Genomic DNA, 25104 nt, shown 5'->3' with positions numbered 1-25104 from the left:
CCTGGCACCGACGTCCCCAGTGCGACAAACACCACCGCGGTGACCGAGTCCTTCAGGCCAATGGTGCAGCCGAAGTGGGATGCCAGGTCACCGATGAAAGCTGTCAGGAGGCCAATCATAAGGATGGAGACAACGAAGCAAGCCCAGCCGTTCCAGTAGTCTGTCGGGGGCACGAAGGCAAAAAGGACCTTCCAGAAGACGGTCAGAAAGTGCATCACGTAGTCGAAGCAGGAGGGCAGCTTCTCCTCCCCACATTCATCATCGTCGTCATCCTCCCCTGGAGAAAAACCACCAGTGCCCGATTAGACTCGCCCATCCCGGGGGAGGTTGGGCAAAGCTCCTGTGCACACTGCAGCCCCCCCCCCCCCCCCCCCCCCAGATGCTGTCGCTCATGATTCGGGCCCTAGAAGACCTTGATTTTCAAATATATTTTATTTTCTGGGCAATCATCGGAGGGGCTTGACAGCCTTTCCTGGCCCCTTCCCACGGCACAGAGAGACCCTCCAAAGGCATCGGTCTAAAAAAAACAACCCGCGCTTCTGAAAATGCAGAGCCTCGTGCCAGCACCTCTGCTTGAGTTTAACCACCAGATGCTTTCTACGAAAGAAGATGTGGGAAATGACCAGCCTCACGCCAGCTGGGGCCGAGCCGAGCGGGACAGGCAAACTCACCAGGAGTAACATGCGCCTCACGGAGACTCCCCCAGGGGAGCCCTTTTGGAGCCGCTTTTCACAGGCGCCTGCGGCTGCTTCCAGCTCTCTGGAAAGGTGGCTGGTTTTGGTGGCTGCTAGCTCTGGCGCTTCACCTTTTCTGCAAACCGGGCCTTGGCCATGAAGAATACCTGCCCTAAAATCTCCCTGGTCCGTCACTGCTTGCTGTCCTTCCATGGTGAAATTCCCTTGCCGCTCCGGGTGCCTCCCCACGAGCTCTGGCTGCCCGGTTCCTCTCGGTCTGGTCTGACCCAGTGGTCAGTGGGCAGCCCCTGCACAAGCACTTTCCTGTTTGCACCCCTTCCAGGTAGCTGTCGAGCACCCCAGGTCATCAGCCAGCTATGGGGCATCGTTTGCCACCTCAAAAATGCCATTTCCTTCTTCCCTTTATTTCCTGTCCCTGCTCCGGGTCAGTGCTTCTCTCCTCACCAACCTGCTGTCCATGCCTTGCAGGGGGTCACCTCCCCCCGCGCGAGCCTGCCAGCAGTCTCTGCTCACCAGTCACACCGTGTGGGTCAGGCCGTGGCTCTCCCGGGGCTGTGCCGGGTGCTCAGCCCCTCCCAGCGCACCGCTTGCTCACGGCCGGGACCCCTGCAGCACCTCCAAGACCTGGGTCTCCAGCACAGATGAGGGGCTGGGGGATGGGTCCTCATGCCCATCCTGCCTAACGCCCCCGGGGCTCTCAGAGCCTAAAGTGCCAGCGGCTGCATGCCCCCAAAAGGCTCTCGGGGAGTTATGCATCCACAGCCATGCCCCCTCGGACGTGCAGGCTGGCTTGTGCCCAGAAGCTCCCCTGGGGGTCTCTTGGAAAGAGCTCAGCAGACGTCGGGCTCTCCCAGCCCCTTCCCCGGGGTTCCTTGGCCCTTTTCCCCCAGCGCTGGCCCAGCACATCTTCATCTCGTCGGTCCGGGAAGGACCACGGGAATCCGAGCAGGGCTGCCTCGGGTTCTCCCTTCCCTGCTCCCGGTGTTGGCACCTCACCCGTCTCTCCAGAGCCGCTCGGCATCCAGCCCCCAAGGAGTCCCCGTCGTGTGGGGCTGCCCCTGCCAGCGAGCCCCCCCTCGGGGCCGGTGACTTCTTGCCTGACCCCAGCAGCTCTGGCAGGGCAACTCGCCAGCCCCCTGGCCAGGCTGCGGGGCAAACGGGGAGCTCCCCCCCCCCTCCCCGGCCTGGGGCAGTGCACCGTGTCAGGGGCATGGCACAGCCAAAAACTCCTCCTGCTCATGCTGGAACGACCCCTGGGCGTGATAGGCGAGGCGAGGCTTTCCCAGTGAAACCAGTGGGAGCTTTCCCCCCGAGCCTTCCTGCTGCCCTCGAGGAACGAGGATGGGTTTCTAAAGACCCGGAAATCGGGGAGACTGCAAGGCCGTTGCGAGGGGTGTTAAAGACATCCCCAGCACTCAAACTGGTGATTTTTCATTGCCTTGGATGCATTTGTTCTGGCCTTTGATGACGGCAGGAGCGAGCCTGGCTCTCCTTTCCGGGAGGACGCCCTGGGATGGCAGAAAAAAGGGGCTAAGCCCCAAAGTAGCCAAGAACACCCAGTAAAACCTGCTCCACCGCGGTGGGCAAGAGGGTGAAGTCCTACCTTTCCAGAGACTGGGTTTTCGGGGATGATGGCTCTGTGCCTGGGAAAAGCTGCTTCTCCCAGCAGCCACAGTGCTGATCACGCTGGCATAAGCTTTCGAACGGGACTGTGCTGTTTTTACCTGCCCCACTGCTGGCCAGGGGTGAGCGCTCCTCCTTCCACACCTTCCTCCTCAGTGCAGATGTTTGACTGAATAACTAAAGGTACTAAGACTCCCACAGGAAGAATAAAACGGTCTTGCTGTACGCTGTGTGCCAATACGTGGGTATCAATTAACCCCATGTTCAAACGGTGGCTCTGTGCCCTGACAACAGAGTTACTGGGGGAAGCTGCTGGCGAGCTCCTCGCTCCGTCGCCGCCCGCAACAGCCATCGCTTTCTGCCTCATTGCAAAGGTGGCGATGAGAAGCCGACTGATCCAAAAATTGGGCCAAAAAAGGTCAAGACTGTGGCATCCTTCCTGGGGAAGTGGAGGCCAAACCCTGTGCCCTGAAGTTTCACCTCTTGGCTATTCCCCTCCGTGGTCCTGCAGAGACCGCAGGCAGCACGCAGGAGCAAGAAAAGGAAAAGGCCCAGGGATCGCTCAGATTGTGAACGCGCCCAGGAAATTCAGTTGCCTGTAAGGGGAGTCAATCGGCTCTTGGGCTGGCCCGGCTCCAGCACGTGTAAACCCGGGGCTCTCAGGAGATGGAGCTGGAGGGGAGAGGGCAGTGATGGAGCCAGTAAGAGCACGGCAGGAGGGAACCTCTAGTGCAGATACCAGTCTGTGCACAGGGGACGTGGCACCCTACGTGAGGGCTGGGGTGAAGCTGGGGGGGGGGGATATTCCGGGGGGGTTACCAAGGTGATTTGAGCCTGGAGGATGTTGCCTTTGGGGAGAGGTGGAAGCAGCTGGCTTGGTGGCTCAGGAGGAGAGGAGGCTGGAGGGGACCAAGCAACAGCCTACGGCAACTTGGAGGCCTTGCACAGAGAGGATGGAGCGAAACTCCCCTCTGCACTGACAAATGACACGAGGGGCCACGGCCCCGAGCTGCAGCTGGGACGGTAACCTCAGGAGAAACGCCTCCCCCCGGAGACGCCTGCCCTGCTGATGGACATAATCTCTGGAGTTTTTTCAATATTCAGCTAAATAAAGCCATGACCAAGCAGGGAAAAGTCCTACTCGTCACCCTGCTGGGGTGCACTTTGCCTTCAAAGCACCTTTTGCAGCTCAGGACCAGCACGTAAGATACAGGCAGTGGGAAGCTTGATGTTTCGACAATAACTTGATAGAAAACTACGTGTTGCTTGGCTTTAAAGCTGCAAAACCTCACTGTGGCAGAAGCAGTGGCTAATCAGTAGCACGGTGCTATTATTTTGGCAGATATATATATATATATATACCCTATTCCTATGCATTACTGTGAAGACAAGGAACAGTTTTTCAGCCTGGGAAGCCTATGCTGGCCTGGTTTTTTTTTTTGGCTTGCTGCACAGAGGCTGGTACTGTCAGGATACACCGTGCTGCGCTCACACGGTAATTTTGCAGCAGGTATTTTAATCCTCTCCCAAGCTGCACGGCAGCAGGACTGTCATGGATCTAAATCTTGATGGAGACGATAAAACAGACTGAAAAATGAACATGACTGCCACTGTCATAACACTCATCCAGATCCGTCTATCATTCTGCTAAGCAGCAGTAACGTCTTTCTTTCCAAGAGCTGACAAGATTCTCTGAAGGTGACTTAAAACGCAGAGTGACATCAGATGGTGACCCAGGGGTGAATTCAGGAACAGGCTCACAAACCCCACCCCGGGGTGTTTTTTTTTTTTTTTTTTGCTGGGGAAGAAAAAACTCTACGGGCTGTTGGGTGCAAAGTGGAGGCAGCTGTGGGGGAGAGGCTCCAGCTCAGCCCCACGGACAGTATGGACGGGCACAGCACAGCGTGGCACAGTCCTGCCTGCCCCTTCACTGCCCTGCCAGAGGCTTCACCTGCTGCTCCATCGCTCAGCCCCCCCTGCCAACACTGCTGCCAGTTGCTCACTGGGCGGGAAACGGGGTTTTAATGTTTCTTTTCTCGGCTGGGATGTTATATTTCAAAGGGTGACTTTCACGTGCTCTCCACGGTGGGCTGCAGGGGATAAAAAAAAAAATCAACCCGAACTCCAGTGGTTGAGTTGCTCGGCACAAAGCTCGAGGTGCTAATTCCTGGCAAAAAAACCCCCCCAAGTAGGTTCAGAGCTCAGAGACAAAACTGTTCCCCAGCTGCAAGGGACGGCTCACGTCCCCCGAGATACACCACACTTATTAAATGTTTGTTAATCATCCTGCTAGCACTGATGGTGGGTGCATATTCAAGACGTGGTGGTAAAGGGGCCTTCACAGAACGGCAGTCTTTGCATGTATCACAGGGATGGGGAACCAAGTATCTTTGCTTTATCATGGGATGCAGTGAAATCACCGATTCTGGCACAGGTTAGTTTAGCCATATTAGGTACAAAACCTGCAGCAAGGATTGTCTTGCATGATATGTTCGTGCTGTATCTGAAATAATGGCAGGATCTCGGCTGGAGGCTCTAAGAATAACCGTGCGACAAGAGGAGGGCTCACAATTTGAGGAGGTAGCTGCTCCACAACGTCCTGTCCTCCTTTTCAGAGACGGACGGGAAATGGTACGGCCGTCACTTTTAATTACTTTGTGCTGGGCAGAGGTAACCCTGTACGGCAGGGCTCGAGGTAGGAAATCTGAACGTTCCCCCATGCATTTCAATGCACAATCAGCCAGATGAGCTCAGATTGCCTTCCCCAGTGATCTAATTTAAGCTGTTGGTTTTGCCCTAATTGCGTGCGGCCCAGGCTGGGCTGTGAGCTGGCAACATCCAGCCAGTGAGTTATAGTGTCCCCAGCTGTTCAAACCACATCTGGAGGAGACCTTCTTCCTTTCATCTTCCACAGATGTGGGGATGCTAATACCTCCTATCCTGTGCATACCGGTATATACAGCACTGGTGCCTGTGAAAACCCCATACAGGTGGGGGTATGCTTGGCCCAGGTGCCCCACCAGCTTTAATAGTGGTGGCAAAAGAGCTGTGATGAAACTCGTCTGGCCATTTACTTGGCAGATCTTGTGTCAGGCAGACCAGCACGACGCAGGGAAGTGCCGAATTCACATCCAAACCCACTCTGGATCTGCAGGGAGCGGAGGGGGGGGGTGTGTGAACAGGAGGGAGGGATTAGCATCTGGATTTTGTCCGGGTGAGCACTCTCAGCGAACAATAAGTTCTCCAAGAGAACCTGGTATGGTCAGATACGCTCTGCTACCACCACAGCTACCCCCTGCTGCTGCAGCTAGTGGGCTGCTGAGCCATAACCTCCAGCCACAGCTGGCTGGAGCCGCAGGGGTTCTTGAAAACAGGGGGTCAGGGGCAAATTCTGGCCCACAGAGAGAGGGAAGCAGTGGCTGCCGGCACCTGCATCGTCCTCACCGCAGCAGTCTGGGCAGCACCGGGGATGAGGAGCACTGCTGCTCTGCACCAGCATCTTGTATGCTGCTCTGAATTGAAACCCTGCGTTCGCCTCCCAAATGTCTCTCACTGAAATGCCTTTTCCCCCTCTGCCATCTGGTAACAGCCGGGGCGTTTCTCCGCCGTGTGCTACAGAAACGCTTAATGCAGGAGGTTTCCTACACAAGGTGCTCTCACAAAAGGGTTTAATCAGTTGTCTTATTTATGCAGACGCCGTAAATAACTCCACCACCTGTTTTGCCTCCTGCTGCTCTACTACGGCCTGCATTCCTGATACAGCCAGGCTGAGACACGAGCGAGGTTCATCGTAATTCACCTGACGCGACGGTCCAAACTCACCCGCGCTGACAGTAATAGCCTCAATAAACTGCTCCCTCCAGCTGTTTGTGCCAACCACCAGGGCCAGGTTTGTCTTCTTAATGAGCTTGTCCACCGTGTTCTGTGGATGGAGATGCAGAGGAAAGAATTAGGGGCTATTGGGCTGGAGATGCTGGGCTAAAACCCACCAGCACTAGTGCTGATGGCAGTGCACTTATGGAAAAAGCTCAGCAGGTTTTAAGCTCGGGTCAAGAGCCCCAGCAGCAAAAGCAAATGTAAGTACCCGCAATTCCCTTCACTGCTGCTCAAAAAGACCTTTTGAAACCTGCTCGTGGCGGGAGTTTGAACCATCTCAGCGCGGGCTTAACAGCAAATAGTGCCGAGGTGCCACAGCTCCTGTCGTTCCCAATGTTCCCACTGGGAAGAATCTTTACCGGGCTGCTTCAAAGCACTAATTGGGACTTGATCAGGGCCCATCCAGGTCCCTGTGGCAGCAGCGGGCAGGAGATGCTGCGATGCCCCAGACACACACTGATGGTGGGCAGCAAAACCATGGGAGGGGGTCAACCACTGCTGCCACACGGTAAGCGTGTGCTGTTATTTTTTTTTTTTTTTTTGTTAATACTACAGGACAATGGAAAAGATGGTGAAATGGCCAGTTTTTCAGCTCTTGGCTTGGCACCCGCATTCACGGCAGCTTAGCTTCACAATCGTCCCTTGCGTTTAGGGTATCAGGCCCTTTGCGCCGGGACTCCCAGCCTGTGAGTAGGATCTGGGTCCAGCACGTTCACGGCGAGGACGAGGTTATATTGTAAAGCCACCTGCAGCATTTTGGAGCCCGGTCAGCTCTCGGGCTTACCAGGTTGACGGTCTTGCATAATAACAACCACAAAGAGTCTGTGCGTGGGACAGAAAGCCTGGGATCAGCCCCCAGGGGCCAGGGCTGCGGGCTAATGGGCAGAGTGAGGACGCAGGGTGTATTTTAACCCCACTGCCATCTCACTGGAGTGACCCTCACCCTTTCATCATGCCTCGGCTCAGCCGCCTTTTAAAGTGTCCCTTGGTGGTCCTGCTCTGAGACCCCGTGATGCCAGGGCTGCCTCTCTTTGCTATGACACCGTCAGCGTGTGCTGGCCAACCCAAAAGGAGGCAAACCCCAAAGGAGGGGGGAGAAGAACAGGGGCAGGGGACGTGGGCAGTACCTTGAACTCGTAGGATTCCTCAATGATGACTTCAAGCTTGGTGTGCTCCCCCAGGACCGGGCGCCCCATCTCCGCGATCCGACGCTCTTCCTCCTCTTTGCTGGTCAGCGGCTGCTTTTCTTCGTTCTCCTCTGCAAAGCAAAGAGCCCGCTGGTGAGAGGAGGAGGAGGAGGAGGAGGAGGAGGAGGAGGAGGAGGAGGAGGAGGAGGAGGAGGAGGAGGAGGAGGAGGAGGAGGAGGAGGAGGAGGAGGAGGAGGAGGAGGAGGAGGAGGAGGAGGAGGAGGAGGAGGAGGAGGAGGAGGAGGAGGAGGAGGAGGAGGAGGAGGAGGAGGAGGAGGAGGAGGAGGAGGAGGGAGGAGGAGGAGGAGGAGGAGGAGGAGGAGGAGGAGGAGGAGGAGGAGGAGGAGGAGGAGGAGGAGGAGGAGGAGGAGGAGGAGGAGGGTCGTTTTGCTGGGAAGTGCTAGCAAGAGGTCTGCAACTTGTCCAGCCTCAGGAGGCCAGTTCACCCGCCGTGCCGGGGAATAGCTTATCACCAGGTACCTGTTGCCTCTCCCGCAGGGAGGCTGGGAGGGGACAGGCAGATCATCATTAAGGCTGCTCCATTTCCCAGCTCTCCAGGTCTGCCTCGGGGCATGGTCAGGATATTTCCATCAGCCTGTTATAGGGAGAGCTGCCAGCAGCCCCGGGGGCTGAGATGGACATGAAATACTGGCTCTGTCTCCTGAGCAGGGCTTTACCTCGGAGGGGTCTGGCAGCCACGGAGCAGGAAACTCCTGCTGTGATGACGGGGCTGGAAGAAATAGCGCTGGGCCATAGAGGCGTGAGGAGCCAGCCACAGGGCACAGCCTGGCCCCACACCCTGGGAGAGGAGGTGGCAGAAGGACTACAAGAGCCACGGAGCAAGCCTGCGCCTCCACTGGCATCTGTGCAAAACTTGGGGGGGGGCGTGGGGACCCCAGGAAGCCGGGCTTTTGTCACTGTCCCTGCACAGACCCCCACCGAGCTCCCTTCCATGCCCACCCCAGGGATGAGCAGAAGGACATCGGGGCTAAAAAGGAGACGGGAGTTAAACTGTCCGCAGGGAAGCACCACAGTCAGTCTGTGTCAGACTGCCAGGGCCCTCACGTGTCACACTGCGGGTACCTTGGATGGTGACCACGGTGCAAGGAAGAGGATGATCTCTAGCCTGGACCTTCCTGAAGACAGGTTTGCCTATCAAAGCGATCAGCAGGAGATCAGCAGGAGGGACTGTACGCCCCGTGCAGTTAGTGAACTCTACTCCTACTTCACACAGGGTTAGTGTTGCTCCCTTGCCAGCTGCCCCTCGTCTGCACAGGCCAGCCAGAAAGCCCTTCTACCACCGGCCAAAGGGTCTGGTTGGTCTGAATTATTGTTTCTGGGGCTCCCGAGGGATGTGCGGGGCCTGGGACCTTCTCCCCGCTGCAGTGCTCTGCCTGGTGGGAGCTGAGCAAACGCGGCTGCCGGGGCTGGCTGGCTGGGGGGGGGGGGGGCGTGGGGGGGAGCAGGGGGGCAGGGGCTGCGTGCCCGATGGAGCCCCTGGGGTTCCGCACCTCCAGCCCTGCCCCAGCACCCCGGTCGCTGCCCGGGGAGAGAGGACAGGCTCCCCGCGCCGCGCCGAGCCCTGTGCACCCCTCCACTGATTGAAGGCTGGACTAAGTGGAGAAACACCCCCCACACCCCCCCCCGGCCCTGCTCCAAGAGATGGAGGGGGGCTGGCTGCTGCTTCAGGGCCCCCCCCCCCCTTCCCCGAGGTGGGGGTTAGGTGTGCATGGGCAGGCAGAGCACTCTGTGAGAGGACCCGGTGTTTAGCGTGACCGGCCGGGGCACGGCGCCTTCTTACCCTTCCAAAGTTTCCCTCCAGGACAGAACAAAAACAAAGAGGAAGCCAAGAGGAAAGAGCAGGGTGAGCATATGGCCATTAAGAGGAGGGAAAGGGGGCGGGGGGCGGGGGGGGGGGGGGCAGGAGGAGAGCAGAAATCCATACCTGTGATGGTGAAGCCACCTAGACGAAACCAAAAATGAGAGAGAAAAAGAGGGAGAAAAAGAGAAAGGAGGATTAGCATTGGCACGGCAACAGAGCCCACGGGGACGTGGTGGTGCTTCCCTGCCCCATGGCTGGGAAACGTGGACATGGGGGGCCGCTCCTCTACAGACAACCCGGGGAGACCTGAATGGGGACTTTTCAACCCCTATCCGCGAGCTCCCCCGGCACCTCAGACGGGCTGTGGCGTGGATAAAATCAGGGAGAGCCTGCCCTGGGGCTGGGGTGCTTCGGAGAATGAGGGAGGCTTTTGCTTCCCTCCCTGGACGCCCTATCCTGGGTATGGCCAGCGAGAAAATTCAGAGGCAGGGCGGGCTCTAAACCTCCCCAAGACCGGAGGCAAAATTTGCGCTGTCTCTTCGAAACGGATTGGCCAACTGGCCTGTCCAGCCACGAGCATCCCTAAGTCACCAGGCAATATCCCGTTTCTTTCTTAATATCCTGTTAATTTTCACAGCACAGGTTTGTAACTTGGGGTGCCGGCAGGTTTACTGTGGCTGTAACAATGCCACTCCTGAAAAATGCTCCTTGCTGCAGCGGGTTACCGCTCGTTAACGTTAGTGACTTTGGGGCTCTAGCCCAAGGAAAGGTACCTTAGATACCTGAGCTTACTTAAATAGTGCTGACCACCCTAAAAGTTAATGTCGTGAGCAGAGAAAAATGTCAAACAAAATCAATTGTCTTCTGAAAATACGTAGACAAACGGGAAAAATGGAAAAGAAAAATGAATGCGGGCTTACCAAGCTCATTCAACAACAGGGCTGTGAAGGAGACAGACAGAGACAAACACAGAAGAAGAAAAGTAAATGAATAATGAAATCAAAAGGGATATCCACAGAAAGACTCCAGATCCCAGGGCAGAGATTTCAGATCTGTAAAGCTGCAGGATACCGTTAGCGTTGAGAGAAAGGCACTAAAAATAAAGGAACAGAAACATTTCATGGGATTGTGGATTTAAAATGAAAACTACTGCAAACATGGGGTGGCTATGGGATTAAAAGGCACACTCCAAAAAATTCATTTTTCCCCTTTGAATTGTATGTGCAAGATCTTCCTGTGGTCTCGGAGGCAGTTCTGCCCCGGGGGAGGACACAAGACGTCCCATGTGCAGTGGCTACTGGCTTTGACCTCCTCCAGCTGCCTAATGGGGGGGCAATAGCTCCAGCAGGCAGCTGTGCCGCTGGCATGCACAACGAGAGAGTAAAAATCGGTGGCAAGGCTCGACTCTCAACATTTTAGGTCTCCAAAAGAGAAGAAAAAGCCTCTCCCTCGGCGCACCGGTGGGTCTCTGGCCCCCGAGGCGCAGGCTCGGCCGCGGCTACACGGCCCGAAGGTGACATTTCAGAAACGCTCTCGTCTCCAGGGTGCCGAGCACACAGCTCGCCCCACCTCGTCGCCTCTCGTGCAAAACCAAGCACGAGACCCGAGTTAAAAAAAAAAACCACCCCAGTCGTTGCATGGCCAAAGCAGCAAACAGCATCCTTGAAAATCCTGCCTTGCCTCCAGCTAGTGAGTTTGCAAAGCTGAGCTTCTCTCAGGTTCCTTTCAGTTACCTCTGTGACCAGGAACTTTCTCTCCTTTTCTGTTTATTCTGAATTAGAAATTTCAGGTGGGATCCCATGAGTTGGTACCACGATTTTCAAACCCGGGGCCTGGAAAGCGTGTTTTCTCTTGCCGGACTCGCAAGGCTGAGCCCACGCTGGCCCCTGGGAAGCTGGGCAAAGCTGGAGTCACCGAGTTGAGTTGTCCACGGGTCACTTTATCCTGGCAACACTGGCTACGCTCCATAGATGCCACAGGCTCCGTTTAATGACACAAACCCCACCCGCAGAGCCTGGGCCATGCCAGCGTGTCTGATTTTTTTTCTTTCTTTTTTTTTTTTTTTTTTTTTTTTCAGCCCGGCTCCTGCTGGCTAGTCACATAAACCAGCAGGAAATCTGATGGAGGGGACAACGCAGCTGACCTCGACGGAACCTGCGCTGAAGGGGAACGTGGCATCGCTGCTGGACGTGTTTTTAGCCTGAAATACAGCACGGGGGCCCTCTCTGTCCTCAGCAAATAATATATTACATCCCCACGCCTGCTGAAGGGAGAGCTTATGTCCCAGAAATTAGAAAGCAGCCCCAAGGCAGACAGACCAAATCCTGCTGCCAATTTTTTACGAAGGCTTTAATAAGGGTCTGTTGTAGGGCAACTAATTATCTTAAGTAACTCTAAAGCTGCTTCTTGCTCAGCCACCGGTAGTGCGCAGAATTAGCTGTTGCCATTATTTTTTCACTTAATTTCCTTGCAGAAAAATGTGCACAGAAAAATAAGCGAACTCTGTCTTTTTGGGAAGCTCTGCAGTTGGTTTAGAAATGTGATGAAAGAGGGAATTGTTTTTATTATTCCTATGAGAAGCTATTATCCAGTGCAGAGCCATGAAACTTTATTTGGGTATAACCTGATTTCTCCTAGACTGATTGCACCTTACGGTATTACCTGCTTGTGCCGTGATTCTCAGCAATTTTCACATCCTAGCGCCAGTATAAAAAGGCTAAAATTACTGCTCTGGCCATGCGTTTTATTTCAAGCAAAGGCTATTTTATCTTCCAATAAAAATGATGCAGCATCACCTTTTTACTTCTCGAGACTGAATTTTCTACTCGATTAAAGGAAGGTGCAGCTGCGACGTGGCAACGCACGCAAAATGTCTCGAGGGGCTGGTGATGCTCGTCATCCCCTGCCTGGGGGCTCTGGGGCTGTCCCGGGAGCGTGCCTTGCTCCCGGGGGGCCCTCACCAGTGAGACGGAGTCCTCCCGAAATGAAAGAGGAAAGAAAACAGAGCAAAAAGGCGCAGTGGCCAAGCTTCGCAGGAGGGAGGGCAAAACGGCCGGGAGCCAAAGTGCGAGGAGAAAGGAGTGTGAGAGTAGGGAGACACAGAGAAAGCGGACGGCAGCGTCTCGAGAGCTGGTCTGGTTTTACTCTCACACCTTTCACTCCTCGTCGTAGCCACACCGGGTCCCCAAGCACAAGGAAGAAACTGCACTCTTTCTCATACTCCTCACGGTCAAGTACTCTAAGGGTAATGAATTTCCTGTGGGAACACAAGACAAAGGCAAACACATGATTGGCATCACACACGCATGCAGTTCACGTCCGCCCGGGTGCCGTGGTGTCAGAGATGGTTGGGTGGGGGGGAAGCGGCTGCACATCCCTCCCGGGGCATATGGGGAAGGGCAGGAGCACCCCCACCACCCGGCCAAGGTCGGGCCTTGGTGGGCTGGGGAAAGGCCGAGTCTGGGGGGGGCTGGCGGGGGGGAGGGATGGGAGGCGTCCTCGCTCCTGCCCTTTTCCATAGGCACTTGGGGATGTGAGGTTGGTGTTGCAGGTGCCAGGCATGAGTGAGCCAGACAGGGACACACAGGCTGGGCTCAGCCCCGGAGCACGTCCCCCACCTTTCTTCTCACTCATCTCCACCAGCCGGGGCTCCCCGATCTCTAGGTAGAAGGTCTTGTTTTTCTCATACTCCTCATCATCTATCACCTTGATTGATATCGTTTTGCTGGAACAGAGAAGAAGAAATAGAGATTCAAGAGTGAGGGGGGGAAGAGGGAGGAGGGGAGACAGCAAGAGGAGGAGGAGAGTGGAAATGGCAGGGCAAAGGGGGCTGCGGACAGAAAACAGTGGGTTTGGTAGCACAGGCTGGAGGGGCAGCACAGCCGAAAGCAGAGGGCACCTCCTCGGCCCGGGGCCAGCGAGACGCATCCCCTCTGCAAAAAAAAAAAAAAAACCCCAGGGTACAGAACAGCCCCTTGGCACCTTGCGCGGGCGCCCGGGGGAACGAGCACGGAGAACAGGCACAGGCCACGTCCCTGAAAGCGCAACGCGCTGCTTCAACCAGCCCCGGCGCACGGAGGATGCTCCGTCTCGCCAGGCGCAGCAGATCCACGCGCAACATCAGGACCGGCGGCTCCGTTTGGGCTTTGGAGGCTCCAATTTACAAGCTCGAAAGGGATGCTGGAGTTCAGGCTTTTTCTGGGGAGGGAACGTAAAGGCCAGGCGGTCTTTCTGCTTCGGGCAGGGTGAAGGAAAGCTTCACCGGTGGCGAGATTTGACTTTTACGTTTTCTTTTGCAATCAGCACAGCCTTCCCCAAGCCCTGAAGGTTCGGCTCTCTCCCGTGCAAGAGGCTGTGCAGCAATTCTCTTCTCACACGCCCTGGGCTTGCTGAATTTGCCCCCGGCGGCATCATCAGGGCAGGCCCAAAGGCAGAGCCCCGGCTCAGAGCACAGCCACGAAGCACGCACCGCGACGGGCGAAAGCCTCGCAAGGGCCTGGGGCCACCAGCAGAGAGGTTTGCACCTTGGGGCACCCCAAAAGAGCAAAAACTGAGAGAACGTATTGCATTACCAGGGGTGCAAAATAGAACGGAAGAAGTTTTCCAGCTCTTTTCAGGGACTCACACGGGATGCTCAGAAACACCCAGCCGAAAACTGCTCGCCGGGTCACCAAACCCTGGGGCACAAGGGGCTAGTGGCACAGCGGGGGGACTACTGTGGTCTTTCTCAGAGTGCAAAGCCCTTGAAAAGACAAAACGAGGGGCAGAAATCCAGCAGCCCCTGCTCCTGCCTGGAGCAGCCTCTTCACTGTCACCCGCGTGTGGCATTGCTGCGGGGCCGGGACCTCCTCCTGGCTCTCACCTTGTCCCAGCCAAGAAATAAGAAGGCAAGAAAACCAAGAAATAAAAAGGCAATGCAGCGGCTGTCTGCAGCCCTCTGCTCGCTGCTAACCTCCTGGCTGGGCTTGTTTTTTCCCCGAGCTTGACGGCACTGCCCTCCTGGGAATGCTCTTGCTCGAACAAGCTTCCCGGTTGCTCTCCCTCTGCCCGAGCCCGTCTGGCCCATCTTTTGAAGAAACACTTCTCGTCCCACCCCTGGCTCCTCTGCGCTTTCCACGGGCAGCCAGCATGAGTCGGAGTAGCCCTGAGGCTGCTCTAACATATGATCAAGGGGGATCTGCTGCTCCTGGCAGGTCCTAGCACTGAAAACCCACAAACAGGGAAGAAAGCCACACTCTTAGGGGAGCGAAATTCAGTCCATGCTGCCGGAATTTCCGATTTTCTCCCCTCCTTGCACGTCTGTACTGCCACCCAGAGCCCCTCTGTTAGGCTGACAAGTCTTTGGCAGCGGAGTCGACATTTTATTCTCATTCACAGCAAACACGGCCAAGCACTTGGGAGGAACAGCCAGGATGATTTCTTGTGCTGTTTGCTATGAGTCAGAAGTGTATTAAGTTTGCCCTTCATGCTTGTAATGAAACCATTTACTCAAGAGCAAGCGATGGCTGTGAAAAGGGTAACAATGCAGCACGGCTCAGTGTAATTGTATTTTATAATGGATATCTGTAATAATTTGTTCTGTTTATAATTATTGCTGCAATAGGTTTGTACGTAGGAAAAATGGTTACCAGGCATGCAGCCGATCTTTCTTTGCACTGATGAGTTAGGGGAAATGATTGTGTACTAAAAATCTAATGAAGTATGCAAAAATGCTCTCAGCCAAGCTATCAAAGAGGACCTGACAGAATTAACAGAATGGCACAATTTCAAAAACATTACTAACAAAATCAATAATTTTCCTGACAACTCCTATTAAAATGTACGCCGCACCCTGCCCCCATGCAGCAAAAAAAAAAATCCTTTCTCAGGAAAGTTAGTTAAAAAAGCTGCCTTCATCAGTTTTGAGGGCAGCAGAGGTATCGAGACATAAACTTTCCGTGGGTGTGCTCTGGCTTGCTGGGTGTGGCATTCCTCAAAGCCCCGCAAAATAATCCTCTCTCACCAAAAGGAACCTGGGTGCCAACTAAAAAAGCTGTTCCTGATGCTTAGACCGATGGGGCTTCCTCGAACGATGCGGCCTCGGGGCTTAAGGTGCCGCTGCCAGCAAGTGCTGCTCTCGGGCAGTTTTCCAGGTGGTGCTTCGAGGGTGCGAGCAAGCGCTCCGTGTTGGGTAGACGCGCGCCCTGCGGCTGTTTCTGCTGTACGAGGTTGCTGGGGAAAAAGGGTGGGAGGACTGAATGGCAAGCCCGCTCTCTGGATGAATCTCCAATCAGCAGGAACTGCCGAGGCAAATTTGTCCCTGGGATGAGGCAGCAATCCCGGAGACAAGGATTTCCTCCTAACGGTGTTTGCGATCGCATCGGTTTGAGAAACAGCAAGTGGGTGAAGGTAAGAGAGGTTAATCTCAGAGCCTGCCTGATCTCCTGTGCACTGCCTTTTGCCGGCTGCAAAGCCCCTCCGCAGCGCCCCGTACGCATTCGGCCATCTCTGGCAGGGTTCCATCGCTGGGGAAAGAGGAGGATCAGGCGACCGCATAATTTATCCTGTGTTAGAGTCAGGATTGCTTTCCACCGGCATCGAGGATGTGCCCCGACGACACCCTGCCCTTGCTGGACCTTCTGACACGGTCTCTGCTTTTCACTCCTCTCCCAGGCAGCTTTGCTGGACGGCGTGGGATGTGACGCTGCGAGCAGCATCGAGCTAGCGTGGGGCTGGCTGCGCAAGCTGGGGGTTGCAGCCCACGTTTCCCCGGGGGGGCCTCACCTGGTCCTGTGCTCCTGCTGCACTCAGTGTCCAGTTTTGCAAGCCCACTGCCTGCACTCTTCTTTTTTCAGAGGTCCAGGTTGCTGGGCGAGGCTGAGTTTCTTGCATTACAATACAGGGTGAGAAGGAAGCAGACCAGGAGCTCCTGGCAGAGCCAGGACAGCTTGCCAAAGCTCAGGGAGTGATGTGGGCCGCAATGCTGAGCGCAGCAGATGAGATGTCTGCCCCTTGGTTTCCCCAGCTGGACGCAGTGGGGTGAAGTACGATGAGACCCAAAGCCCTGACAGCGCAAGTAGGTGCTGAAATTTGCATTTAAAATCCCTCTCTCCCGTGGCTCAGGGCGTGATAGTGCTCGTGTAAACAGAAAAAAAAAAAGCCACCCTGAAACCCCCGCTGCTGAGTCACTGCAGGGCCAGAAACCAGGAGTCCCAAATCCACGAGACAGAGGGAAAAACCAGAATATTAAACCAGAAGATTAAAGCAGCCTCGAAACCGTTACCCATTTTCTCCCCCTCATGCGAATCTGGGGTGGATCTAGATGGTGTTTCCAAGCTGTCTCTCAAATCCTCACAGAGGCCTAGAATGCGCTTTGGTTTGGGGACGAAAGTGGTGTTTCTGCCATACTCTCATGTCTCCAGGAGCTGGGTATTTAAGCCAAGCAAAGATCCCAGGAGCGTGCAGCACCACAGTCCTTGAAAAAGCTGGAATATTTTTTTTTTCCTGCCTCGTCCCTCGGTCACGCCGCAGGTGGGAAAGGGCGATTTCTGGAGCATCTCTCCAGCAGATTTGGGTGCTGGGGGGGGGGGGCTGGCTGTCCCTCTGCCAAGCCAGACTGTGTTTGGGCCTAAACCCCCAGGCACGGCACACCTCCTGCCTTCCTCCCTGCCCACCCCAGGGAGCCCCGGTGACACCGTTAAGCACAAGCCTGCAGCAAACCACCCGCTGCTGCTGGGGTTTGCATTCCACTGGCCTCGAGTCTCTTTTGTTTAGCCCTGCTCTGGCATGATGGCTGAAGGCACCCCTGACACACCCAGCTGCGTTTCTGTAGCAGAAATCGCTTTTCCCCGAGTCTGCAGCCGAGGCAGTTGCTGAGGGAAGGAGTTCCATCTCATTTCCACGTACTGGAAATCAAAGAATAAAACAAGCCTCCCAGGATTGCAGCTCCAGCTCTTCCGTTGCTGACATCCAGCAGCAACAGGAGAGGGATGGTATCTCTGTGAACGTGGCATACCAATCTCTGCCCTTGCTCCAAGGCCAATGCCCTTCGTCAGGGCTTAGCTTTCATTTCAAACCACGTTATTTCATTCGAACTGCAAAGGACTTTTAACAAAGCGTTCCCACGCAACCTTTACCTACGACAGCTCCTGGAAAAGTCTTCTTGGCTGGCGATGCTCTAAGGATGGAGCACCAAGGGAAGAACTGCTATACCTGACCGGACCCAGCAGCCATCCAGCACAGCTTCTTCTGCCAACTGCCAAGAGCAACTTGGAGGAGGAGGATATAAGAGCAGGACGGGCATATAGACAGTATTTCCAACTGATGCTCTCCCAGTCCCAAGATATTTGTGTTTCAGGGGTTTCCTAGCCGGGCTGGGTTTCTCTGTATTTAGCTACGCTCTGCAGATTTCTCCCATTTCCCTCTGAGCTTGGGGAAGCTTTTGGCATTTGCGGTATCCCACGTGCCGGGGAGAGAAATGGGATTGCTAATGCCAGCTCAGCATCACGGACAGCAAATAGCTGCTCTTAGGAGGCGACGTGTACTTGGCACGAGCATGCCGGTCCGCCTGTGTTTGCTTGGCACTTCTATGGAAAGGGCAAGAGAAAGCACCCAGATGCCTGCCTGCAAGTGACGGCGGCAGGGACGTGGCACTAGCAGGACAGGGCTGAATGTCCTCTGTCAGTGGGCAAGCAAACTGGCTTTGTACAATGGCAAAGGCAGGGCAAGGAGAGAGCTAATGCTTAGAGAAAAACGCCAGCTGGGGAAGACACTCTGGGAGGAATCTCATGCATGTGCAGGGACAGGGACACATATAACGAGCTAGCAGAGTCTAGCACGGGGTGACAGCAGCAGAACAGAGACCAAGCGGGGAATATTTATCTACAAGTATCTTTTGGACCAAGGCCATGTGAGATGGTGGGTGCAGCACTGGGCAGAGATGTAAGGAGCTGGGGTTCCCGGCTGTCCTGGCTCCACTAGCCTTTTCTCTCTTGTGGGACCATATGGCACCGGGAATGACCGGTGACAACCTACGTGGACCTCTGCATTCCTTTTGAACCTGAATATCTGCACAGTCACGGTGCACCAGGGGAAATAAATCCTCAATGTACTCACAAAAATCCTGCCATTCCCAATCTACACTGTACTGCTTAGTTATGTGAAATGGCAGAAACCCGTCTCACGTGTTGGACAACTGACCTGCGCTGCAAGTACCAAAGGAGCTTGCTGTTTCCAGGGCATCAGCAATCAGCTCCAGAGAGACCCAGGCTGGACACGCTGGGGGACAGGGGGGACATTCTCCAGGGCACTTCTTGACAGGGCCAGATCTCCAGGAGCAGAGATGTGTCAAATCCGGCACTTGCCTCCTACTGCTGCTCAGATTCAGCACAGTGAAAGGTGGTTTTCACTGCTACACAATGCATCTCTTAGCTCCCTTCCAGAACTTTAGTCATATCTTTTTAACACTGCTTGCTTTTTTTTTTTTTTTTTTTTTTGAGAGAGAATGAGGCCAGCTACCTCCATCCTTGGCGATGTTCAAAGCTTGCCTAAGCAACCTGCTTTAGCTTTGACATCGTCCCTCTGAGAAGAGGTTGGACCAGGGACATTCTAATCCAGAGACCTTCTGATTCAGACGTCTTGCCCACCTCAACTCTGCTGTGCACCTAGATCAGAGATCTTGCAGCCAAGAAACCATCACTGTGCTCAGACCACTCGCAAGCTGGAGCTGGAATAATAGCTAAGCAGCGCTGCACGCAGCCTGTAATGGTGTCCCCAGTGAGCCAGGAAAACGATCATCTATAAACACACAGCCAATCAATCAATATAGCAGTCAGTAACTAGCTTGCCCATGAGAACACGACATACCGTCACTGCCTGGACAGACAGACACTTACTCCTGAATCAGTCGAGGGAACAATGCGCTTCTGCAGCTTGTCGCCCCTCCACCTTCCACTGACCACGCAGGAGAACGGCGCGGGTAGCTCGGAGGACTTTCAGCTGCAGGTTCCTAGTTCCACCACCCAAGGTCGGCAGCCGGGAGCGGGGTCCTCTTGCCTAAGCCCGGTGCTGCCAGCCCTGACCAACCCCCCAGAAGCCAAACGCTTCCCACCCGGGGCGGCAGCGACGGTGGCAGCAGCGTCGCTACCAGGGATGCGCGTTCAGGAGGCGACATCTCAAAGCCGCGTCCGTTGGTGCTGCCCATTCCAGCACACGCTCGCAGATGCCCGCAGAAAGCCGCCGCGCTGATTTCTCACGCCTCTGCTCGTCAGCCGGCCAATTAATTAGCTGAAGTTAATAAAGCTTGCCGCGAGAGACGGGCACGTGGCTTGGGAGGCTCCCTGCCACGTGCAGCTCCTGTGAGCACTGGGCTCCGGGCAGTAGCGTCCGGAGGGGCAAAGGGGGGCTGCTGCAGGGGACCAGGTGCTGCGGTCCCAAAGCTCCCAAATTGCCATCAGGGCTGGGAACCACCAGGGCCGGTGGCCAGGGCCGTGCAAACTGGCCATGGCCACAGAGAGGATCCGCTGTGGACCAAACCCCAGGGCCCAGGCAGATCTTTCTTTCCCCATCCCTGCCTTCCATCGCGCTTTGCTCTCCATCTCCCTGCCTGTCCTTATCTGCTTGGTGACCCTCCCCGGAGGCTGCAGGGGCTTGAGGCCCTGCCTGTGCTGTTATAGATGCAAAGAAACCCGGCTGCTCCCTCGTCTGCCTCCGCAGCGAGCGCTTTTATGCACTTAGCAGCTTCATTGCTCCAATTTCTTACAGCTACTTGAGGAGGGAAGCGGTTGCTGGGAAGAAAAAGGAGCAGACCAGGATTTCCTTCCACCGGTCGACAACAGAATTGCACCTGATGGTGAGGAGGCGACAGTCTTGCACGCAGAGAGACACCCAGGTCTGTGGTGGAGGCGTTTGTCCCCGCCGCGGGGACGTGTGCCTGGCAGGGGACACATGGAAGGGAAACGCGACGCCAGCGCCGGGACGCAGCGTCCCAAGGGGACAGCAGATGCGCAGAAATGGGCCAGATTACGCAAGTGACCTTGTGGCACACATGATTTTCGCCGTTACCCAGTGCTGCCTCTCAGAGGAGAGTGTTCATTAGGGTTCCCTCCCCTGCCGATGGGATCCCATCTTCGTGAGATGTCCCCCGAGGGTCCTTTGCCGACCCAAGCCTTGCTGACACGAAGTGCCCGCACCGAATTAAAATTTCGGCGGCGCCGCGCCGCAAACGCGACACGGGAGGTGCAGGAGAACCTGCCTGACCCCCGCTCGGGCAAGCGGGGGTGCGAGCTGATGTGGTGGGGCAGCTTGGTTTGCCGGTTTAGCAGCCCGGGTCTGCGCGGCACAGCGCAGCCCACCGCCTGCCAAAACGGTGACCGAGCACACCGGCCTGGGCCCTGCAAAAAAAAAAAAAAAAAGGAGGGCGAGCCAGTCCCTCTATCCCCCCTCCACCTCCGGAGCCAAAATTCATCTGCCTGCTCTTCTTTGAGCCAGTCCCTCTATCCCCCCTCCACCTCCGGAGCCAAAATTCATCTGCCTGCTCTTCTTTGAGCCAGTCCCTCTATCCCCCCTCCACCTCCGGAGCCAAAATTCATCTGCCTGCTCTTCTTTTCTTGGTTGCCCTCCACCTCCCTCTCCAAGGCTTGTTGAAGCAATCTGTGCAAGCTCACAGGGCTGTGTTGTCATTTCCACGGCTGCAGAAACCAACTGCTCCCCTGGCCTCAGGATGCGCTGGATTTAAATGACAACATATGGCCCAAATCGATAACGCTGGCCTGTTCCAGAGCATCACTACCAGGAAAATCCTGGAAAAGGATCCAGCCTGCTCTTCCTTGGCCTTGCGGAGATACAAGACGTGAGAGCTGGTTTGCAGAGACAGGAGGACTGAAAGCTGTTGCTGCTTGAAAAGATGGGAGATGACAGGCACAACTGACACTCAGCGCCTCAGAAAACACTCTTCAGGAGTGACAATTGCCAGGTAAGATGATTTCACATGCTAGACTGAACGCTGCTTGACTCTCCTCTTTGGAAGACCATACTGAGCAGGATTTTTCAGACCAGAAATGCTTTTCTGGGGAATCCTCGATGTTTGCTCTGCTCTGACTATGAGTTTTGCACGCTGGCTAATGCAATCCTTCATTCATCTGCCAGTGTCACACACTGAAAGGGGCCAGCTAAGCAAAGATGCATGGCACTTTCTCGATCTGCCCCAAAACAGGGCCTGAGCTGAAACGTTTTGCTGTCCCAGGCCAGCTGAAGGTGTGGCCTCCCCCTTCCCATGGCTCTGGGTGCGGCGACACCGGGACAAAACAGTGTTTTGCTATTCTTTCCCAATCCCATTGCCGTGCACGTTTAGTGGTGGTGACCCACAGCCCATAAGGCTCCCAGAGTGCCTGCTGGGGGGGCAGGATCACTGGGGAATCACATCCCAGAGACACTCTATATCAGTATCTGGACATCCAAGGACAGCATGTACAAACAGTGCAATACAAGTGACAATGACCAGGAGGGAAAACACATTTGATGTAAATTTGATCAACTCCCCCCCCCCCCCCCGGCCCAGCAGCAATTGCTTAAGCGTCTGGGAAAGCTGACAGAGCAGAAGTAACTTCTCCCTTGGCTTTGCACAACCGTGCCCATGCCAGCTCAAAACTGCCATTAGTCCCTAAAAATTCAGCCCAAGCTGCAAGCAAAGGATTGACTGCCTGGGGCTCAGCTCAGCCCAACATCCTTGCTCAGGATAAAACCCTGAAAAATCCCATTTCTAAGCCTGCAGGGTTCAGAGCCCAAATCTGTCATTTCCTCCCCCCCCATTCAGCCTTTCTGGGATTTTCTCCTCGTGCCCGGCTGGTCAGCCAAGTCTGTGGATAATGCAGGCAGGTGACGAAGGGGACAGAAACTCAGCTCCAGCGTTTCATCATGCTCCATCGGCGAGATTTGCCCTGGCTCGCAGGGAGCTGGGTGGTTGGGGTGGTGTGTTGCGGGGAAGAGACGTGTGCTGAGCTGAAAAGGGGTCGAGGCTGGGTTTGAAATCCCCCCACTGGAAAACTTGAAGTGGAAAAGAAGCCTGGTGAGGAACAAAATCATGAAGGGCTTTGGGTGGGAGAGGACCTCTGGGTTGAACCGCCATCTCTCTCCCTGATTTTCCTCATATATATTTCCCCCCAAGGAAAACAACTGGAAATTTATACAAGTTGTTCTTGCTTCTCTACGCACCTAAATATGCATGCAGCTTTTCTTTACGGCCAGGTTCCCCCTTACGACAATAATTGCTCTAACCTTTCAAATAAATACGAGTTTCTCTTCCCTGTGTGCACCTGGCACATGGTTTCCATAACCATGCTCCTCAAACAGGAGACATCGTTCTTATTGAAACGGCTTTGGCACTCCCCAAAATGAATGTCAATGAGCAACTGCCAGCAGAGAGGACATTTCTGCAGTCCTGTAAATCATTTGGCAAACTTTGCTGGGTTAAAGCTAACTAAACAAAGCAGCGGGGACCCTGAAAAGTAATAGGTCCGTGTCTAATAGCACGGCTTCGGCATCAGCAATCAAGAGTCAAGAAAGCCCCAAAATATGTTTTCTGGGCATTAGCTGCTCCAGCGCCGCCACTGCAGTAGAATTTTGTGTGAACCACAAGAGTGCTGCCCTCCCGGGGAAGTCACATTTCAAATCTTGCTTGCCTGGGTTTCAGGGCAAGGGAGAATTTCCCTTCTTTGGGAAGACACTGGACAAGGGGCCTCGATTGCGCCCTGTCACTCTGCCAGGTAGAGCTGCTGGAAAAGCAGCTGTGTGGGGGAAAAGAAGGAGGGGACGAGGGGATGCTCAGTGACAGCAGAAGGCATGCCACAGAAATTCAGAGGGCAAACATCAAGATTGAATGCGCAGGCTCCCTTTGAGGAGCAGCATCCAGCTTCTTTTCAACTCCGCGCGCAGGCAGAGGTGCATCTGACCGCTGTTACTCGTTGGCTGGCCCCAAAGATCAGCCCCCCTCTTTTCAAGACGCTTCCCCGAAACTCTCGGAGTTGTGATCCAAATGAAAGGATCAAGGCCTCCCGATGGTGTTGCAGGAACGAGCACTTCGCCGTCGCTACGTTTAACATCCTTTGCCTCGTGCTGCAAAGTGACTGACTTCAAGGCTTGGAAAGGATCTGCGACTGAACCGTTTTGCGGCGCCGCTGCTCGCGCTGGCACGCCCTGCTGCTCCCATGTCCTGGGGTGAGTGAGTGGTGGAGTTTTTTGGTAGCAGGGGAGGGGGCTATCGGGGCGGCCCCCTGTGAGAAGCTTCTCGAAGCTCCCCCAGCTCCACGTCAGCTCCACTTCTGTTTGGGAAATTGAGCCAATTGGCTGCGCCTCTGCGATAACGTATTTAAGAAGGGACGTGGTGACGGGCAGTGGGACTGGTGAGGAGGAGTTGCTGCAGCTGCGTGAACACCAAGGTCAGTGGAGGAACGGAGGAAGAAAGGAGGGGGGAGGTGTGCCGGAGCAGACACCCTCCTGTATCCTGTGGGGAGACGGCAGGGCGGCCCCCCCTGCCACCCATGGAGATCTACGGTGGAGCAGACATTGATTTACAGCCTGTTGTTCCTGCTTGGAATAATCAAGGTTCTGTGCCCGAAGAAGGCCGGGGTCTCATGGGAAAAGGCAGCCCTGCTGCTGTAATTCAGCACTGGGAGGATTGCAGCATGTGGGGGAGTCCCACGCCGGAGCAGCTCGGGAAGGGCTGCAGCCGTGGGAGGGAATCCAGTCGGAGGAAGTTAGTGACCCATGACGGAGCAGTGTGGGGAACGCTGCGGCCCGTGGGAGGAATTCAAGTCAGAGAAAGTTTGTGGAGGACTGTCTCCTGTGAGAGGGGGACCACGATGGAGCAGGGGGTAACAAGTTTTGGACACTCCCCTCACCGAACATGAAGGAAGTGGCAGCACTGACTGCACCCCCCATTCCCTGCCCCTGCGCCACTGGGGGAGGAGGTAGAGATATGGGGAGCAGAGCTGAGCCCGGGAAGGAGGGAGGGGTGGGGGGAAGGTGTTCTCAAGATGTGGCAATGCTTCTCACTGTCCTACTCTGTTAGGTGTTGTTAGTGTCTGTAATAAATGTATGTTCTTTTTTTTCTTCCCCTAACGAGTCTGCCTTTTGCTCGTGATCATAAAGGGGAATTTTTTCCCCATCCCAGTCCTATCTCGAACCCCAAGCCTGGCTCTCTGTCCCTTCTCATTGCCGGAGGGGAAGGGAGAGAGAGCTGCTGCATTGTGGTTGGCTGCCAACCAGGCCCAAACCACGACTCGTGCTGCAAAGTGACTGACTTCAAGGCTTGGAAAGGATCTGCGACTGAACCGTTTTGCGGCGCCGCTGCTCGCGCTGGCACGCCCTGCTGCTCCCACCAGCTCCCGTGCCAGCTTCGCAGGACACGCGCGCACGCACACGGGTTTTGCAGGCCAGCAGCCGAGCAACACGACATCTGCCTCGACGCGCCGTGCGCGCACGTGTGCGGATGCGATCCGTGTTTGCAAGCACAGCACACAGCAAACATCCTGCCCGGTCTCCCTGCTGATGCTAAGGGACACCCGGTCTTTTATCAGCTCATTGTTGAGAGCCCCACTGAACTTTTATGAGAGGGAGTTGTAATTAATTCCCTGTCAAAGGAGGTTCAAGTGCAATGCTCACGTTTTCGCAATTTAAACAACCGGCTGCCGAGTTCGCTCCTGGTCTGGAGTCCCTTTGCCAAGTCACCCAGGCTGGACGGGTACTGGGGGTTACCTGACCGTGTAAAAGACCTGAAGCCTGTGGATACCAGCATGTGGAATGCTGTTGTTATACAGGCTTGAAGCATCAGGGATGCTAATTTCTGAGGACCATAGCCCAAGCCGTGGGCTACACCCCAGTGCCATGCAATGCCATGGCCGTGCCACAATACCAGCTCTGCGAGGGA

General features: G+C 55.3%; 1 protein-coding gene across 7 annotated transcripts in view; it reads right to left on the bottom strand.

The window, feature by feature from the left end:
- LOC104368967 (sodium/calcium exchanger 1) overlaps window positions 1-25104 on the bottom strand; it is a 125424-nt gene that overhangs the window by 5277 nt on the left and 95043 nt on the right. Inside the window, exons 3-9 of one of the 7 annotated variants that reach the window (XM_042789490.1) lie at window positions 12821-12927; window positions 9327-9344; window positions 9183-9197; window positions 8465-8533; window positions 7322-7452; window positions 6141-6240; window positions 2-277 (exon numbers count right to left, since the gene is read on the bottom strand). In XM_042789490.1, the coding sequence (XP_042645424.1) occupies window positions 2-277; window positions 6141-6240; window positions 7322-7452; window positions 8465-8533; window positions 9183-9197; window positions 9327-9344; window positions 12821-12927 (716 nt within the window). Of the gene's footprint in view, window position 1; window positions 278-6140; window positions 6241-7321; window positions 7453-8464; window positions 8534-9182; window positions 9198-9326; window positions 9345-10123; window positions 10145-12355; window positions 12460-12820; window positions 12928-14281; window positions 14286-25104 lie in introns of those variants that run through there. The other 6 variants (XM_033011047.2, XM_033011042.2, XM_033011043.2 and 3 more) reach the window with 6 other exon arrangements.

The sequence above is a fragment of the Tyto alba genome, unplaced genomic scaffold, assembly GCF_018691265.1.
Source record: "Tyto alba isolate M040663 unplaced genomic scaffold, T.alba_DEE_v4.0 Super-Scaffold_16, whole genome shotgun sequence".
In the NCBI taxonomy this organism is placed as follows: Eukaryota; Metazoa; Chordata; class Aves; order Strigiformes; family Tytonidae; genus Tyto; species Tyto alba.
This window is presented reverse-complemented; position numbering and strand designations above follow the sequence as displayed.